This window comes from Vollenhovia emeryi, unplaced genomic scaffold (genome assembly GCF_000949405.1).
Source record: "Vollenhovia emeryi isolate VEMERY1.0 unplaced genomic scaffold, V.emery_V1.0 DF939131.1, whole genome shotgun sequence".
NCBI lineage: Eukaryota > Metazoa > Arthropoda > Insecta > Hymenoptera > Formicidae > Vollenhovia > Vollenhovia emeryi.
The window spans coordinates 1216621-1235959 of NW_011967235.1; the positions used below are offsets into that span (position 1 = coordinate 1216621).

Consider the following 19339-nt stretch of genomic DNA (forward strand, 5'->3'; position numbering starts at 1 on the left):
TTTCGCGCGTGTAAACTAAGTAAGCGAGCTGTAATGCTGAAACGAGACGAGAAACGCGACGTTACAGGCACCCGATTGGATATCTCGTGATGAGAGCGCGTAACGTTGGTTGCACCCGTCGAGAAATTTCCTACGAGATTCCGTGATAAATCTGTGCCGCGTATCGGTGATAGCAGAGCTGCGTTCCACTATCATGAATCGTACAATGACACGACGTGTCTCGTACAATGAGACACGACGAGGAATAAACCCAACTTGTTCGTAGGCACAGAATTCCCGCGGCGGAAGCCGGATTGTTTCGACAAAATGAATTTTACACAATTGTAATAATTCGGCCGCGCCGTTCTCCGAGAGGAAAACGGCAAGAATTGGTAGGAAATGACGGATACGCGGAAAACTCGCCAGCTTTTCCTTTATCCGGCTTCAGTCTCGCTCGAGAACCAAAGTGGGTGCCACGTCGACGAGATCCTCTTGACGGAAACCGAAGGAAGGCTCTACCCACTTCCGCGCCGCGCCGGCGAGGAAACGCGAGGTCAATATAACAGATTTCCGGAGTTAAGCGGACCACTAATTCCCTTTCTTCCTCCTTTCTTTTCTGAACGCGGTATGCCTCGCCTCGTTCTAACTCGTAAGTTCCGACCGGCATGCCGCCGGGGCGCGCTATTTACGAGCGGCTTCCTAATTACCCGCAGTTCCCAACGTTAACAGCGAGTCCCTCGTAATGACTGGTTCCTCCGCGCCACGGCAGAGTTTTCCGGTTTACCCCAATGGCAGGTGGCGGCAAGAAATGGGTGGAAGCTCTCCAGTGCGGCGAGACATAAATGTCGCGAATCCAGTTGCGTTTTGACTAATTTATTACTTAACATTCCTCATTAATCGCGGACGGAAAAGACGTTAAATATGTGTATTACTCAATTATATTTAAATTAAATATCTATTTAATACAAAGGAAAAGAGTATATTTTGAAAAATAGTTCAAATCAGTTAAACGTTAAAATATTGTTTGTTAAATTATATTATGATACACATCTCGTTGTTATATTTGAACACTACATTATAGGATAAATAAATACTGCAGCAGATGTTACGATAAACGTTATTCGTAAGGTGTCGTTGAATGAGATGTCGGAATAAGAAGATTTAGTAAAGATCACGTATCTGGATATATACGTATATGTACATGCCTCGGAGGTAGAAATTTCCATATTATGTGTAACGCAAAGATATATGACGTAAAGAGGAATGCTAGGATATCGCTGCGCATTATTCATATAAAATATCACGCTACACATAGAATCGTAGACATTATGAAATGAGATTTTGAAGGTATTCCGGACTCTGAAAAAGATGGTTACATCTTTCCATGCTCATATCAAAAGAAGAAATATTTCTTTCATTCTTTCTGACATCCCCCTTCTTCAAAGAAGCTGCGCTTGAATTTACTTCACAGATAAAATGTATCCAAAAGATCTATACAGAAGTTACTTACATTTTCTCAGATACGGAGCATTAATTTGTCGAGAAAACCATCGGTTTAAAGGAAGGAGATATGTAATATCAAATAGATGATATTAAACTTTTTCTTTATTGGTTTCACCTATTCTGTATAAATTTAGAGATTACTTTTATGTTTAGTTTGCAGCTTTCTTCTCTTCAATTTCTATATTAATTACAATCTCAACTGCTTTAATAATACAAACTTTGATACAAGAATTAAATACTGAGTCTGTGATTTAAATAAAAGCTATAGGGATCGTCTAAAGATACGCGCATGCAAATTTGCAGAATTGTACTAGCTGATATTATTGGAGGTCAATGAATAGGAGCGCGCATGTTTTAAACTCGCTGAAGTTACAAACTGGAATCCGAGTCCCAAGCGATTATAAGAAAGCTCCACGTTGTCGTATGATCATGGTTATTGTAAAAGTAACTACCAGCGTTTATACAGGAAATTGCCAGGAAGCGAAGGATATAGGTACCCCTTGGGATATTTCCAGTCGTGGAGACCAATTCACATGGCGACCGAACTAACTGTTGCGATGTTGGGGAATACGGCACTAAAAACTAAAAGATAGCGTACGCTTGTTGAAAACAATGTTTCTCAATTGAAAAATATAACGAGATAGCATCTGCCTTCAGAACCATCTGTGCGTATATGATCGGAGGACAAAATTTTTAAACATCGATCGCATTGATTTTGTTACTCTAAGAGCTAGTTTCACAAACATCGGTTAACTGCTAACCAAAGGTTAATTGATTCTCTGTCTCTTCTTAAATAATAAGATGGGAAAAGATAGGGAGTCGACTGAACCCTAGTTAACAGTTAACCGATGTTTGTGAAACTGGTTCTAAGCAGATAATCATTAGTCATCTTTACATAAATATAGGGAGAGTTTTTCCTAAGACAAGAGTTATTAATAGTTAAAGTGAAAAATAGGTATTATAATAATAATAAGTAAAACTTTATCAATTTAATCCTAATTTTTAAAACCAGTTTTAGATTTTGGCACGAGAAAATAATTCATTTAATCTGCATGTGTAATGGATGTTACACATACATAAATAAATATATATATATAAAAGCTACAATAATAAAAATAAAAAATGTTATTGCGTTAAAAATTTTAGTTTCCTCTAATAGATTATATTCATTCGTTAAAAATTTGGTTTCCTCCAGAAACCATAGCATGGAAAAACGATAATTGAATGAAAATCTAGAAGCGCCTCCGATATATTCGGAAAATGCCATTTGATATCATAACAGTATTAATGTAGCATTGAAATCGTGCGATCACTCGAAATGTTTCCGCAGTGCTTCTCGCATGGGCGGAAAAAAAATCTGTAGAAATCCAATAATGAATCCGGGTTATTCGATAGTTTCCACGAAAGCATTTTTAATATCTTCCGTCGAATTTTCAGCGCAGTAGAAACGATTGCCGCCGATCTCCGATATCATTCGATTCCATTGCGCGATAGAATCGCCGATGCGCTCGATTCCGCGCGAGGGATTTTAAATAATTTTTACTAACGCGCCGGAAACTTATCGTGATGAACATCAACGTAATCGTGGCACGGTATTATCGACGGTACTCTGGCGAGACGGCCTTGTTCCTGAATGCACGCAAAATAATTTTCAGGGAGCTCGTAAAAAGATTCACTCGAAGAGGAAGAGAGAGTCGGCTGTTTATTGCCGCGGCCAAATTGAATCGCGGAAGTACTCATTTTTAAGATACTTTTAAGGTATTTTCAGATAAGATGGTATAGTCCCTCTTTTGTGCGCCGAAGGGACGTAAAGGGCGTCAGCAGGTGCAACGATAAAAAAAGAACCGCTAACACGAAGCGACGTGAAGAGGGTCATTCTCCGAGTGTACTGAGGGGTCTGTCTTTACCGGTAATAAAGTTTACGAGGACGCTGGTAGATCCATTGTTCGTGCCCTGAGAAAATTAGTTCCTCTTTGAATTATTTTTATCAAAGGCTTCTCTAGTATTCTGAATTTCTGTGATTATCCAAAATAAGCTCGAGCTTGATATTCCTCGCGATTCGTTAAACACTCGCAAAAATTATGTATAGAATTTCATAACATTTTACGTATTCATACAAGTAGTGAGATGTGCCAAAACATTTTATTTCGTAGAAAAGATATGAACATGCTATAATATGGTAGGAATTATTATAGCGTATGGCACGTTATTTAAATAAAATATTTTCTATTTATAAAGCACAAGTAATTTAAAAAAAACAGGTTCGGAAAAACTAGTAGTGCACACTTTGTAGAGTTATTATTTACGCTATGTAAACGAATGCGGAGCGAGGAATAAACTAGGCGGTGTTTCGACACGTTTCGCCGACTGTATAAAATTAGTATAAATGGCATTCGAGTAAAGAGACGTCGCGACATCTGATAAAAAAAAAAACTCTATCGAATATACTGTCTGAGCGTGACAGTCACTGTATCGGACAGTTGTAGCAGCCGTTGCGGAAGTCGTGCGTCGGACTCCATATTGTGAGGGCGAATCAGCGCTGGAGAGTTTCCGTGCCACGCCAATACCGTCACCGCACACCAAAGTGGTTATAGAATTTTTCAGTTGAAAAATCCGTTTATCCCGGACGCCGTCTTATCCGAAAATGGCGCCTTAAAACGATATTCGCTACAATGGACTTCTGGACGTAAGGCGCGCAAACCTGGAGCAGCGACTTGCGCACGTTCGACACACGCGTGGGCGTCTTGTACGCGGATTTGCTATGATGAAATTGTTTGGTTCACATTAATATTCGCGTAAGAAGTATTGGTAAAACAAAGGATCGAAACCTTGTAGATCGGAAGGATATTGGAAAAATGGTTTTTCTAAAATTGATACATGTTTTCGCACTTCTGATTTGATATTTGTACTGTATTATTTAACTTAATATTTATAGATTTATGAATAATATAAATATTTATATGCTTAATCGCATACATATAAATATAATATTATATAAAAGATACGTGTAAATAGTTATATATTTGAAATTATTGTTTCGTATAAAACTAGATGTTGCAAAAGTCTTTTCCTCCGTGGTCAATTGTGTATAATAACGACGGAAGTAATGACGCGGGGTCTGTTTTTTACCGATCTTCCGTGCACGATAAAGGTCATATGACGACTTTAAGCTCTCGGAAATAACTCGGGAGTTTATGAAACGGCCGCAATCGCAACGCCCGCGAATCCCGGCGCATTCGAGCGTCGCTCGAGGAGTCGGAATCGCCAGCGAAATTGTTTCTATCGGCGTCGATATCGCGGAACGAGCACTTTCCCGCGAGCTCGGAATGGCGGTGGGGTTTTTCGAGACCTGAGAAATCGGTTACCCCGCGATGCCGTCTTATCGCGGGGAGGGATGGAGAACGCGAGAGGAGGATTCGCTTCGCGGAAACGCTCCTGCGGGCGCGTTGTGTGTTTTCGCACACTCTCTCGCGCGGGTGGCGAACGCTCGAACTCGTCTCGGGATGAACGGAATCGCACCGCGCAGTGTCGTCCGTTTTCGCCAGACGACGCGCTTATGCAAGAAGTGCTGACGCAGGCGGTAACGGCTCGTACGGTTAGATAGGGACGAAACTTCATTGTGTCAGCCAAGTGCATCGGACAAGATGGCATCTTTTGTCGCGGCTCTGAGAATCTTCGTAGCCCGCTGACGTAATTCGACTTTCCCCGCGACGCGAAGCTCTCACGGCGTCCGCAGACTCCGGGAAATTCGTTTCGAGAAATGATGCACTTCGCTCGCAATTTGTCCGGACACGTTTAGGAAAGTGCGCTGTCGTCGCGGCGATATTAAGCTCGGCTGCACCGGTCCCATCGACGAAACGGCAAACCTCTCGTTATATAATTTAAGAGCGAGAACGAAATGTATAAATAGTGGCCTCGGATGGCCCACGTATCTTCCCTTGTACAAAATAATTTAAATTGATTTCTCCGACGGAACGAGTTCCGTGAATATTAACTGATCCTCGTCTGTACAACACTGAAGGTCAGCGAAGATAATCTGAATTGCAGAGCCGAGTTAAAACAAGTTCATTGATACGAGTATGCCAGGAGAATCAGATTCATGATCACTCAGCGAAGTTCGCTCGTGCATAGCCCAGCTATTGTGCAATTCGGATGGATTGGGCAAGATGACAATCCTTTGTCGTGCCATCGACGATATCAGCGGCACGGTGACTCGATCCCGCTCGCCTCTTGCGAGTAAAGCTCCCCGAGACACCGCTGGATTTACTTGAATAACTTGAGAGTATATGGGCTTGATCCACGTGCAGTGGTTGCACCAACTCGCCTGTAGTTCCTCTCCGCGATGAATCTCCCGATTCATCATCCGCAGTTTTTGTCTTTTGCGCAATTTCACGAATGCGCAAATGCGCCGCCGTAAAATAAACCGTTTCATGCGGCAAATTACTTTTTCATCGCGTAATGACGTGACGCTTGACGAACAAGTGCCTCCACTTTCCACCACTTTAACGCGTCAATAGAGTGGAGTCTCCTGAAAAAGGAGCGCTGAATTTGTTACATAATGCACACGTCTGACTGCAGTGCACACGGGAATATTGCAAACAGAGAAATTAAATATTTCTATGCCTGCAACGGCCGAGACGGCAAAGCGGATCGATAATGCAGGAGACATAAAACAGCCGGTGCGCAAAATGAGGACCGGTGGACCAGCGGGTCGACTATACATCAAACGGCAACGCGTATCTGGCCCTAGAAGATCTCATAATAGAGTACAAAGCTGCTCTCGTTATAATTCATGGCCGCGCACTAAGGTATCCTGGGACTGACCGAATTATTACTTCATAAGAATAGGGAGAAATGACGACAAGACGCACCGCTAGATTCTCTACAACTATATCGCGCACGATCTATCTTGCATTCTGTGAACGCAGGCACACTTAATAATTTATCAAACCTGAGCGTCTAATAAGGATTCACTATTCGCCTGAAACTATCGTATTGTTGAATAATTTACATTAGAATTAATTAATACATTGTATTAATTGTAAGTTACATTAGTACACGTTTTTCTCATTTAAGTTAATAGGATAATTTGTAGGGAGTGCAAATGAATGATGTAAAAGATGTACCTAGTATAATTGGCAATATGTAAGCATTAATTTCTTCTTAGATTTTATTTTCATAAACAAAATGCGATATATGACCGACTGTTTCAGATAAACTTACTTGTTTTTACTATTTTGCCGTATTTTGTTAATTAATGTATGCTTAATTAATTGATTTAGTTTACAAATTACAGTTAATAATATATAAATCAGGTCGTTTGTAGAATTAATTATGCAAATGCTTTATGAAATCATTGTGATATACGGAGAGATTACAATATTATTGTTCCAAATAAAATTCTTTATATCAATAATGCAACATTAATGTTGAGGCAAATTTACCTCCGACAAGAAATATGCGTGAAAGCATATTGATTCAATTGTATGTAAAACAAGTCCTTTTTAAATAAAATAAGTATTAACGCAAATGAAACAAGTAATAACGCAAAAGAGTTTTCACAGAGCAAATGTGTGGGGGATTAAAAATTCTATTTTATATGACAGACTGATTGTTTAACAACAACCAGTAAAACTGTCGATTCCTTTCCATGTCAAGTGGCTCGCGCGTATTTATCGAGCCGGGAAGTAGTAGCCGCGAGTGCGGTCAGACCGCGTGCAAGTAGCGAAATCTTGTTACGTCAGCCAGGCGATATACAGGCAAATAGATAGTTTCAATCCCCCCCCCCCCCCCGAAACACATCCGTAACGCAACTCCGTAACGTTTATTTTTCTCCTATAATTTTTCTCCTGACGTTTTGTTCTATGGAGGTTGGTATTTTCGGCGTGGCCATAATTCTTCGCACGACGGCAAGCCATGTCGAAATAAAAATAAAAATCCCAAAATCTTATAAAATATTGTGCCAGTTTTGGAAAAGTAATACTCGCAGCTGTCTTCGCGCGAGGTATTACTTACAGTTTTGCGTATAAAAAAATTTCTTTTTGGTCAATCACCATTTGCACAACCAACACCGCTTTGTGCTCGCGCACAATGATTTTCGATATGCAAATTTGACTGGCAACTCCGACAAGATTTTTCCCTCTTAGAAATCCTTTAAGGCTCGATCGCGCAATGGCGGATTTACAAACATACATCACGCGTAAACCTTTCCCGAGATCCTTATCTTGACATTCACAGCGCATTGATATGTTTAATGCATATCGACCGAAATATCAAGTCTCGCGAGGCATGCGGCATGCAAATAACGTAGATCTTCTAGCCTCGGTAAATATGATGGAAATTACAAGAGGAAGGCAATCGATAACGAATACCCTGTTTGCGAAGCACTGCGGTGACTTTGTAAGTTTGACTCGTACGCGCGCGGTAGTTGAATGTTTGAACGATTGTCGGAGAGTCAAATATTATGCACTGCGGTAGCAGTGGACGCCGTGATCTAGTGGATCTCCCTTGCGGTCAAACATACGCTTCTGACGAGAATTTTAAGTGTTTTAATAAACGACTTTTTGCAGAAAGCGACCGACTCTGGCAAAGCCGGCCCCTCGTCGATCGATAGAGCACAATCGATCACATTGTAAGCTCATTCAATGGAGATCGTGTAACATTTACGCACTGTTTCTGGCTGTCGGTTATCGGGTTTCTCGATTGCTGCCTAAAGGACGGTTACGAGCGATGAATATGAGACAAGCACTAACCTTTATCACGATCCTGCGTAATTAGAAAAAATAATTTCTCCACTTTCTAAAAGTCAATCAGTGGATTATCACTGAAAACAGTGAATAGTCACTAATTTGCAGTTATAAGTATACCACTGAAAATCGTACTTTTTTACTTGATTTGGTCTCAGGAATATATGCTGTTGCAATAGTGTTCCAATTATTGAAAATTTTTGTGTATTGTAACATATACAAAATTTACATACACAAAAATTTTCAGTAATTGGAGCACTATTGGAACAGCATATTTTTGAGACCAAATCAAGTAAAAACGTCCTGTGCTACTTTTCCCTCCGACAAACAGTTATCGAAATATCATAAGCTAAATATTGAAAAAGTTATAAATTTTCTCTTGAATATCTGAAAAAGTATTAGGCAAATAAAAAATGTTCCAGACACAAGTTGCTCATGTTAATTAGTAGAATAAGATAGTATAACAAAAGGGGATGCCATTACAAAAATTGAAGGTGATCTTCATGTGATCTTCAAGCAACTATTCGAGGTCAAATTAATGACACCATCTTATGTCTCCCTCAAAACCATACAACTTTTGTCTGAAATATTTTCGTTTACTGGGCTTAGTATTTGAGATATTTTACTATTCAAGTTAAAATGGGACACCCTGTATATGTCGTTGGTCGCAGTGGTATACTTACAACTGTAAATCAATGATTATTCACTGTTTTCAGTGAAAATCCACCGATTGACTTTTAGAGAGCATATAACGCAAATATTATTCTTGCTAATAAATTTTGTCAAGTTTATTCTTGGCGTGCGGGGAGGCGCGGATGATGTATTTACTTTCAATCCTAGGCGGCTAACACTTATATAAAATCCATGACGGATATTCCGTATAATCCCATCAGTCACCGTTTATATGGACTTCAGACTTCTCGCTGATTCCCTCGTGATTCATGAGGTCATGCACGAACGCAACTAACAGAATCTCCGCGTTGCTCCGTCAGGAATCAAGGCGATTACTTGCCCGGCGCGCACCAGCGGCGTGCGCCAGGGAGAAAACGAAGTTTACGTCACGGATCGTATCCGATAACTCACGCGGATCCGAATTCGCTCCGACAGCACGTTATACAGAATTAATCAAACGGACGTAAACTGATACGAATCCCCTTTCGCTTTGAAGCAAAATTAATGGCATCTTGCGCCATAACGCCCGTAGCCAGGAGATACAATCGAATATATCGATACTAATTGTAAGTCATATCCTCCGATGAAGGGACTTCGCGTTGGACGGCTTCCGCGTTCGGAGGGCTTCGTGGATACCGTTGACCATGTTCGTTCGCAAGAAACATGACGTAGTCATGTGTAACGGCCGCGGAACGGAGAGAAGCAGAAAATTTGATTTGACGAGAGAAGGATAAAGTTTCAGGATGAGATGACCTGGGAAACACGCTATTGATCGTTTGATATCAAAGTGCACGTTAAAAACATCTACTTTGCAATATTGAATTAACGATAAACTTCACTTGACGTGAAAATTCTTTTTTTTTTTTAAAGAAAGCACACATTAAGAAACTGCAAATCTCGTACTGTTTTTAAGGAAATCTTGTTCTACCATAGGTTCTACAATAGGTATGAAAACAATTATTTTCACTTGCAAACAATAATATACTGAGATAATTAAAAAATAGGCTATGCAGAGAATTGGGGAAATTAGCATCTAAAATATTTTAACAATATAATGAGAGGATATTAATCGTGTGTGTAACAACAACATAATATTGCATGTTGCAAAGTGTACTATGATACATTCAATATTAGCTGCGTCGATAATGAATTAATTAGTTGTGGGATTGGATTATAGGTATTATGGTTTCTCTGATCAAGAGATGCCGATCCGCGTAATATTCCGTGACGTCGAAATAATTATATTAAATTACGATTATTCTGGATACACGATTATATTGTAGGCAAATTCTATCATTCTAAAGTTTATCCGAACAAAAAGGTTTTCGCGACGAAACTGCCCAGAGTAAGTCTCTTTCGGTCAACCTTTCCCTTGGCCCGACACGATTGCTGACAAATTTCGTTGTGTCATCGTCAACCGTGCCGAGATTGAAATTTAGAGCGGACAGTATGGTACTTCTGCACGCTCGATGAAAGCGACGAGAGAGGGAGAGGGAGAAAGAGAGTATCTCAAGTCAGCCTACGTTTTTATTAGCGGTATATTGGACGCGTAAGGTAACAAGAGCAGGCAATACCATTAAGCGCGAGAACCGCCCATAAAAAACTTCGCAAACTCAATTCTATTGCTTCCCCAATTCCCGTCGTCCCACTGCTTCTTCCTTGCGGGTTAACCGTTAGGATCGAGTCCGGAACCCTTCTACGACCTTCGTCTTAGCAAAAAGCACCATCTCTTTTTCATCTAAAACGCGCAACTTCGCCCGGCTTTGACTTCCCGCATTTTCGCGAGGTCACGTCTGTCTGTGCGAGCAAGGAGGCGCAAAAATTCATCTCGCACAGAATGCGCGCTGCAAAGCACGTTCCTGCGTCGATTTTCCTGAAGCGGGATTTACCTCGTAGCGCGATATGTACAGATCCGCAATATTTCTCTATCTATTCGCAGGGACATTTTTCAACATGTTTTTTAAAGTAATGTACACAAAACTAACTTTATACGAAGGAAGAGTATCAGCAATATAATATTTGCGATGGAAGAGCTTTCCTGCGTTCTACAATCCCTGCGGTCAACATGTAAAACATGATACGAGTCTTAATTTTTCTAGTAGAAAACGTGCAATTTTTGTTAAACTAATCATTGTAAATTAAAAAAACACAGTGCTTATCAGCACATTGCATGTGTACATCGATACTTATTTCGTATCTTGTAAAATATTCTACATTTTTTATGAAATATACTGTACGTAAAAATATGAATCACATGCCATAATGCCCATTGCGCTTAACTGATGACATTTTAATAAAGCGTATGCGCCAATGGGAAAATAATGCATACATGGGAACGCAATTTATTGCGAATACCATCATGATACTAATTACCGATACGCCTTCATAGCACGTACATTACAGATATAACCGATTAATCTTCATGACAAACAGTTGATCCTCGCATGATTTCCAGCGACAAGATATAACAGCAGATATCGCGACGGCTATAATTTATATTCATTGCAAACATCATACAATGACCGTAAACACGGGAAATGTACACATAGTTTCACGCGAGACTTCACACATAGACGCGTTTAGGGCGGCTGTAACACGTTTGGCGTGTAACAACGGCACCGACGATCTATGTGTATCGGTAGGAATTTATGATCGCGGCTTTATCGCTTTTCTTGGGAGCGACTCAAACTCCTTTACGGTCTGAATGTATTGGAACTTCACGGCGCCTTTGAATTTTTCATGATATAAAAAGACGCGTGTGTATGCGCGCGTACGTGTGTGCGAGTCTTGTGTCAGACAGCGTACAAGGATAGATTGCGCCTAGGTGGATCAGAAGAATTGCGCCGGGTATATGTATACTTTGCGATCCTATCGCGCAAAGGCGCTACCAATTAGTTTTATGTTCGAGAGCCTGTTCGAGAGATTTCTTAGCGTCACGCTCTTTACGTGTTCGTATGCATTCAAGCTACGTGCGCAATGAAATGATGAAGTTCGAAACTTGGAATTTTCAAATGTTCAATATTTCTCAATGTATCTGCGCGTTTACTTTATTTGATGAAAGCACGGTGTCTGATAGGTAAAACAGACTAATGCTGGATCCACTTCGCAGAAAATTATCAGAGATATTCGCGGTGGCATACGCAGAAATGGATTCTTTGTATTTTACGTTCATCATGCACACGTTAACCCTTTGAAGCATGGTGGTAACCCACGTTACCACCTCAACTTCTTTACTTTTTGTCCATTTAATTTCTAGTTAACGCATTTAGGTCGGGCTTTTTTTGCATTTTTTGGATATCATAGTCTTCCTTCGGTACGTTTAAAAAATGAAGTTTATAATGAAATAGATATTTTTGAGCGGAGTTCGTAATGAGAAACTGCCACGAGAATATAATTTATTATCTTTCGTCATGAATTTTCAAGATAATTGGACGAAAGTTCTCCAGCAAATGACTACGTACAACTACCTTATTGTACTTATACGGGGAGAAATATATTACTACTCAGTATTTGCGAGATCTCGCCGCTCTTCTTCGGCGGAGTAACTGCTGTTTGGCGGTCTGAATGTATGGCAGCTTGTCATGATACCGCATGAATTCCCAGCGGTACGCCGCGATCTTGCCGATCATTTGCGAGGAATAATATCCGCCGAGAGAATCACGTAGCTGCCAATAGTGGCGTATAAACAGGCTGATCGACCGACAGGCCAATTTCTGCGTCCTCTTATTTCTTCTCGCCGTCTTTTCGCTCATCTCCCGAAGTACTTGTCTCGCCGAGACTGCTGGGGGGGACTGTCTGACGGGAAATCGTATTCACCGATTGTCACGGGGCAATGCATTATTTAAAACGAGGAACTTGTCCCGCCGACTTTTACGGACACGCGAATCGAGAATTTATTCCACGAGGCAATTTCGTAACTCTGAGCAACCGCCTTCGACATTTTTGTCAATGGACGATACGGGACGAATAAATATTGCGACGGGTTGTGAGAGACTAGCCACAGTACACCGATCATCCTTTTTTGTTCGTATTATTAAACACATTTTATACTGTACAATTTTGCATATTAAAATTAATCTTTCGTACTAGTATATGTTATATGCAGGGTTGGGAAAGTTACTTTATAAAAGTAACTAGTTACAGTTACAGTTTCTTCGCTAACAATGTAACTAGTTACAGTTACAAGTTACCAATTCTGAAAAGTAACGCGTTACAGTTACAGTTACTCGAAAAGTAACGAATCGTTACTTTGCAGTTACTCCCTTGCAATAGAAATAAAAATATCGAATCTGCATCTGAATTATAAAGCGGCAATAAAGGCGTTTATGCGCAAATGCAAGGCCTAATGCGATCTGTGGAAGTTGAAAAAATATATAAAGTAACTATTAATGTAACTATTAAATTAGTTACTAGTTATCGAAAAAATGTAACTGAGTTAAGTTACAGTTACAAATGTAGAGAAAGTAACGAAGTTAAGTTAGAGTTACCAAAAAGAAGTAACTGTAACTGTAACTTCGTTACAAGTAACGAGTTACTTCCCAACCCTGGTTATATGCAAAATGTGTTAATGATGTGTACACATGGAGAGAATTTTCTTTTAAAATTTGTCCCGAAAATCATGCGATCGTGAGACAACGTGGCACGTTGAACAACTTTACGAGAGTTTTGTGAAATTTTACCATCGAGTTTACTAGTAAAATATATAGAGCAAAGTCCCCTATTATGCGATAGGATTTTAATATGGGATAGCGGAGTTTCTGTTAAATTAACAGGCATCATCAGTTGATTCCACCATGAATTTATTGTCCTTGGAGCGAAATCCGTTTAGTGGAAAATTCATTGTTAAGTTGTGTAATCGTTGCAAAAAAAGATTTGATTGAATTTGGGTGTTGAAAACCTGCTGCCTCATAACAGAACCTATCTCATAATAGAGGACTTTCCTCTACAAATTGTAAATATAATTACTAGTGAAACATATGGTAAAATTTAAAAAACTCACAAAATTCTTTGAAATACCGTGTTGTCCCACGATCACATAATTTTCAGGATAAATTTTAAAAGAAAGAAAATTCCGTATAAGTCATACTATAAATATATGTAATTTATATACACCTAATGTGTATAATTGTGCTTAACGTATCTACGTGTGTAAAAAAAGCATTTGCAGGATACATTCCGACAGCGTTCAACCGAAGAAACAAACGTGATACATCGACAAACGTTACGTAATAAGCTACTTACATGGCGCTACGAGTATCGGGTATGTCACGATTGCTCGGAAGACCGTCAGAGGCTTCCTGATTGAATTTATTCCTCGCGTATGGGTCCTCGCCTGCACGTAGACCACCTCTTGAAACGTACCTGTTGCACAAAGAAAATTATTGCCGCTGAATTTCTCGTTATTTCTTCTGAAATCCCCCGTCAAACCCGGAATCCGGGTTTGCGCGGATTCGTCACGTGTCACAAGGACCGCGCCGTAAAACACGACGTCTCCCGTAACGATTATAACGGCGCGTCTATAATTACGGACAGTAGTACCGACGAATAGGCGTAGAGAATGAAACGTTCCAACGTAACGCAACAAGTAATAAACGCGCGATACGTTTCTAGCGAGTTTCTAGCCGGCGGAAAGTTAATGGATCGCCGCAAAAGAGTGCCGAAGATAACTTGCGCCGAACGCGCGAAATAATTAATGCCGATGTTCTCCAACTCCGGGCTGAGCAAGTCTCGCTGCAGCTGAATCAATATTACATCCGCGAATGCTTTCCGGAATGTCTAAAAGTGTTCGGACTGACGTCGAAAAGACGCTCGCGAGGTGAATGATGCTCGCAAAGCTAATAATAGCGAGGGAAGATCACTGCCCGGACTCACCCCTGCTCGTCAAAGTAATTCCACGTCACTCTCGGATCCGGGGTCGGCGCTGGCAGAAGCTCGGATGACATCACAATGGCCGTGCCGTCTGGATCCATGTACCCGCCGGAATTTCCGCTGGCGGAAAGCGCCAGGGACGCGGGCTCTTTCAGCCGTAAGGCTCTGTTTTCGTTCTGTTAACAGAAAGATTGGTTTCCATTAGAACTTGTCACATTCGAATTACCGTAGATGTCTCGTAAAAGCTGCAGATTAACGAATCTCGTGGAACTTTCAATAATCCCTAACCGGCTCGGAGTTATCGCGATCACTCGCGGTCAGCGAACGTTTATTGTCGTTTCATAAATAATTTTTTATTAATTTGGTAAACTGTACGAGTTACGTGACGCTATATCGCAGGTACGTTCGAATGACGAAATGTCGCAAACTGTATCTCTCAGTGTAATGCAGTTACAACGTCTTCGTTCTCGTCTTTCCGCCCAGGCAATTCCGAGATCGGCGAGATGGTCTCGGCCCTTTGTAACTCGGTCTCGACTCCTCCTCGCCTGGACCACTTGGCTTCGGCGCAGGAGTCAATTGTAAGGCAAGACGGTCTGGTCTGCGTACTGACACATCATCGATATACGCCGTATTGATTTCGAGTCGCTGCGGAGTCACGAGGGTCTTCGTATCGCAGTCGCATTGTGCCTTTGCCGGCAGACGTATTGTGCCATCGATATTTAGGTCATCGAACTTCGCTCATCAGGTTTCCGGGGGACTCGCTCCGCGCGGGCTCGTTCTTCGCGACGCCGGAGATTCCTCGCGGCATCTCGGGGAATAAGAGCACGAGGACATTTTCATGGGCATGACCCCGGCACGTACAAAAGTTGCGGGGTTACGTGGACAAACTTGAAATCGTCCTTGTTTCCGGAGAAAATGTAAACGTAGCGATCGCCAATGCTGCCCCGCGGTTGCCTGAACATGGACCATTTTCACTCGGATTACTTTCGTTGGACACACGCGGCTTAACGGGGAATGCTCGCAGAATAATCGAGCTGCTCGTTATTCAACAGCCTAAGCCCTTTATGCTTACGTTAATTAATATTTTTAACAATTTTAATGACAGCTTGAAAATTCCTCGTGATTGTGCGGTACTTGAGAGACTGAATTGCATGATCGAACAAAACAACGGAGGTTGTCGGATCAATTGTCGAACAGCAGAATGGACGCAGCCGCCGGGGAAACGGTAGTAAGCGCCCTGAGACCTATAGAGTAAGCGTGATAAGTGCGTTTTGCACCAGAACCATTAATGCATTGCATTGTACGCTGAAGCGGGCGAGCAACCGTTAATTTCACCGCGATTCTTCTCCGTCGGAAGTGCCCCGACTGCAATTCGAATGGCAGTATTTTCCGCGAGCACGGATCGTTAACCTTACGACGTCGATCTCACGCGCGAAAACGTCCAACAAAAGGAAGTGAATAAAGCGAACAAGTATAAAACGTTGGGCGCGACAGCCGATGAGGAAGGCGCCCCGTTAAAAGGGAGAGAAGCGCAGGGCGCGAGGCGATGCGACCGCGATGAAATATTAATTCACGGCTCACAGATCGGATTACAACCGGAAGCGCACTCGGACGGTCAGTCTGCGGCAGGCTGTTGCATCCGGTTCCACAACGGCGGCGGTGTCCGCGTGACGCCCAGCGGCCCGCGCGTTGCCGCATAAAACTCGTATGAAATGCCCTCGTGCGATCGGTCACCGAAGGGGACGCGAAAGTGGCGTGAATCAATATTTTTATTTTTATTCTTTTTATAACTTTGCACCTCGCAGCCTTCGTCGCGCGATCGCGATCGGGCAAATTCGTGAAAGCGGATAGGGTAAGGTGACGACATTCGGATCAGAGACCAAATGCGGATGAAAAATTTGATGAGTCGCTAATAAGCGACATGTTAAAGTAATTCACTGAAATTTTGCTCTTTTATATATTTACAACTTTATGCTACATCGTCGATATCATGCGAATTACAAATTTGATGAGTCGTTAATAAACGACATAAAAACACGTCAAGCCTTTTATGATATCGACGATATAGCATAAAGTTGTAAATATATAAAAGAGTAAAATTTCAGTGAAGCACTTTAACATGTCGCTTATTAGCGACTCGTCAAATTTGTGACTCGCATTTGGTTCACATAACTGTCAATCAGTATTCACTGTTTTCAATGATAATCTACTGATTAACTTTTGGAGAGTGATTAAATTTGTCGCCAGCTTTTCAGAGTAAACTGATGAAATTATCTTTTTAAAATTTTATAGAGGACATGATTAACAACATTTTGACGCAGAGCAAATTTCACTGAAAGCAACTGGTTATCAATGGAGAGAAGGGTTTTTAAAACCTGATCCGAATTTGGTCACCTTACCCTAAGGGATTTCATAATAGACCCGCTCGCGCGATCGCAGCCGTCAAATTAACACGAGACTCCGTCTTACACTTACACGATTACAATTATTCCACGTCGCATCGGAATTGACAAATTTATGCCAGCGACGTATATTGGCAGTATTAGCGTTGCCAGTAATATCGGTTTCCGCTTTCTCGCATTGGATTCCGGTAAAGGCAATCTAATAACGTCGTACTGCAGGTTTAACCGTGCATGTAACGTAATGTAATACTACTGCAAAGACATCGCATTAAGAAGGTTCAGAGTTTAATGCCTTCAATTCTCGAAGTTCTCATTCAGCGATCAGAGAGACCGCGGAATAATCCTTTTTAGTGAAAGAACGATGCGCATAATAGCCATATAAATTCCCCGCGTAATTACATTTTGACGTGTACATATAAGTGTGTACTTAAATTAATTACATTTAGTAATTTGCAGTAATTTTAAATTCGATAATTTGCTGAATTCGCAGACTGTTTAATTAACTGACAGCAAAATCGTTAAAACCAACACCTCTGGAGTTTCTCGGGAAATGAAAATATTAACATTGCAATTATATATGCATTGTTCCGAACACGTCTCTTTTATTTACATTACATTATGGTACTCCGTTAAATATTAATTGCGAATTAAATCGACGGTATCGAAAATTTGGAGGAAGATGTATCGCGGTCTTCCTCATCGAGAGTCTTTACTCTTCCCTCTATTTTCAGAGCAGACTTTTCTTGTCTTTAATTTACGAGCACAACTGTTAGCGCCGCGGAGATACTATTTCTTTTTGCGGGACGAAAACGATAAACGTGACTCCCATAAAATTCATTGCATATGCGCCAATGCGGTGATACGCGAAGCCGGAAACGCCTCCTGGCGCGTGCATAGCGTTCAGACAATAGGCCACGCGCGGAGATCACACGTTTGTTGCGACGAACTCGCGGCGGAAGTATAAAAAAAATGGCATAGAAACGAGTAATGAAAAAGAAGAAGCGGGGAAACAGGGCATGTCGAATCGAAGGCGGATTCGCGGGCCGCTGCGGCCATGCGGCTTCGAATAATGATCGCTTGATTTATGCCATTTACCGATGTAACAACACCATCTGCCATCGTGAAGTCGCGTACAGTTGAACGGTTTCTTGACTCTTTTATCCTCCCCCGTCGGGAAAATCTACTGCGTTAGTATGTACATTTAACATTCTCACTTTATTCGAGGAGAATTCTCCGGAGATTAAGAAGAGTTTAAAAAGCAGCTTGGGGAGCAACAAGAAGACGCTTACTTCCCTACGTTAAACCAAGTTAAAACTTAGCCAGTTAGCATCCGATAATGCTATTTACGCGCGTAATTGCCGCGAAACTTCGCAGCGGCCGTTGCTGATCGACTTACGTCGATTTGCACGCGCACGCTTTAACTTGTTTAAATATGCATTCGCCGGAGAATGTCGTGATTCGCACGTTAATTTGTCATCGCCACGACACTTTCCCGATCGCGCGATGTTCTTAGATGCGGTTCGCCAAAGTTATATTATCCCGAGGTCAGCGGACGATTAATGTCAATGACGAAATGACGCAAAGTTTCACGTGCTTTTTATTAATTTGCGGCTATCGATCAATTTACGTTGGAGTTTTCAATAACAATGCAGAAGTCGCTTTAATCTTTTTCAGCTAATCAGGCACTTGAGATTCTGCGCGTTACTCACATCGTCCGAAATTAAAATATGATAGCGTTATCGATACGCTGCTAATTATGAACCGTCTCTTATCTAAATAAAGTACGCACAAAGACTTTATCGATTTCTTCGAAGAGGAGGGTCATTGCTGATGCGGTTTTACGATGAATGAGGAAATGGCGAATATGTCATTCCCCGTTATTGTTCTGTATTATCTCCCGCGAATAACCGAAATCGATCGGCGCGATATTGCCAAGGTACGTGATTTCGCGATTATTATCGACAAGGGTGGCATTATTAATGCGGTTATTGCCGTGGAGCATGTGTATGCTGTAATGTAAGCTAGTTACTGACATATTATTATTAGGCCGCTTTGATATGAGCGCATAAATTGATGAAAAGAGACTCATCACATCGCGATGATAACGAAGCATAAGCGTGAAGTCACAGAGAATTATTTATTTATAGTTGCTTGATTAATTGCAATTTA

The 19339-nt window shown here is 41.3% G+C and overlaps 1 protein-coding gene across 2 annotated transcripts in view; it reads right to left on the reverse strand.

Moving 5' to 3' along the window:
- LOC105568143 (polypeptide N-acetylgalactosaminyltransferase 2) overlaps positions 1 to 19339 on the reverse strand; it is a 198855-nt gene that overhangs the window by 37349 nt on the left and 142167 nt on the right. For both annotated transcript variants that reach the window (XR_001009420.1, XM_012023562.1), the window contains exons 2-3: positions 14772 to 14944; positions 14142 to 14261 (exon numbers count right to left, since the gene is read on the reverse strand). Coding sequence is in view for 1 of the 2 variants with exons in the window: in XM_012023562.1 (XP_011878952.1) it covers positions 14142 to 14261; positions 14772 to 14944 (293 nt within the window). In the remaining variant the exon portion in view is untranslated. The remainder of the gene's footprint in view (positions 1 to 14141; positions 14262 to 14771; positions 14945 to 19339) is intronic.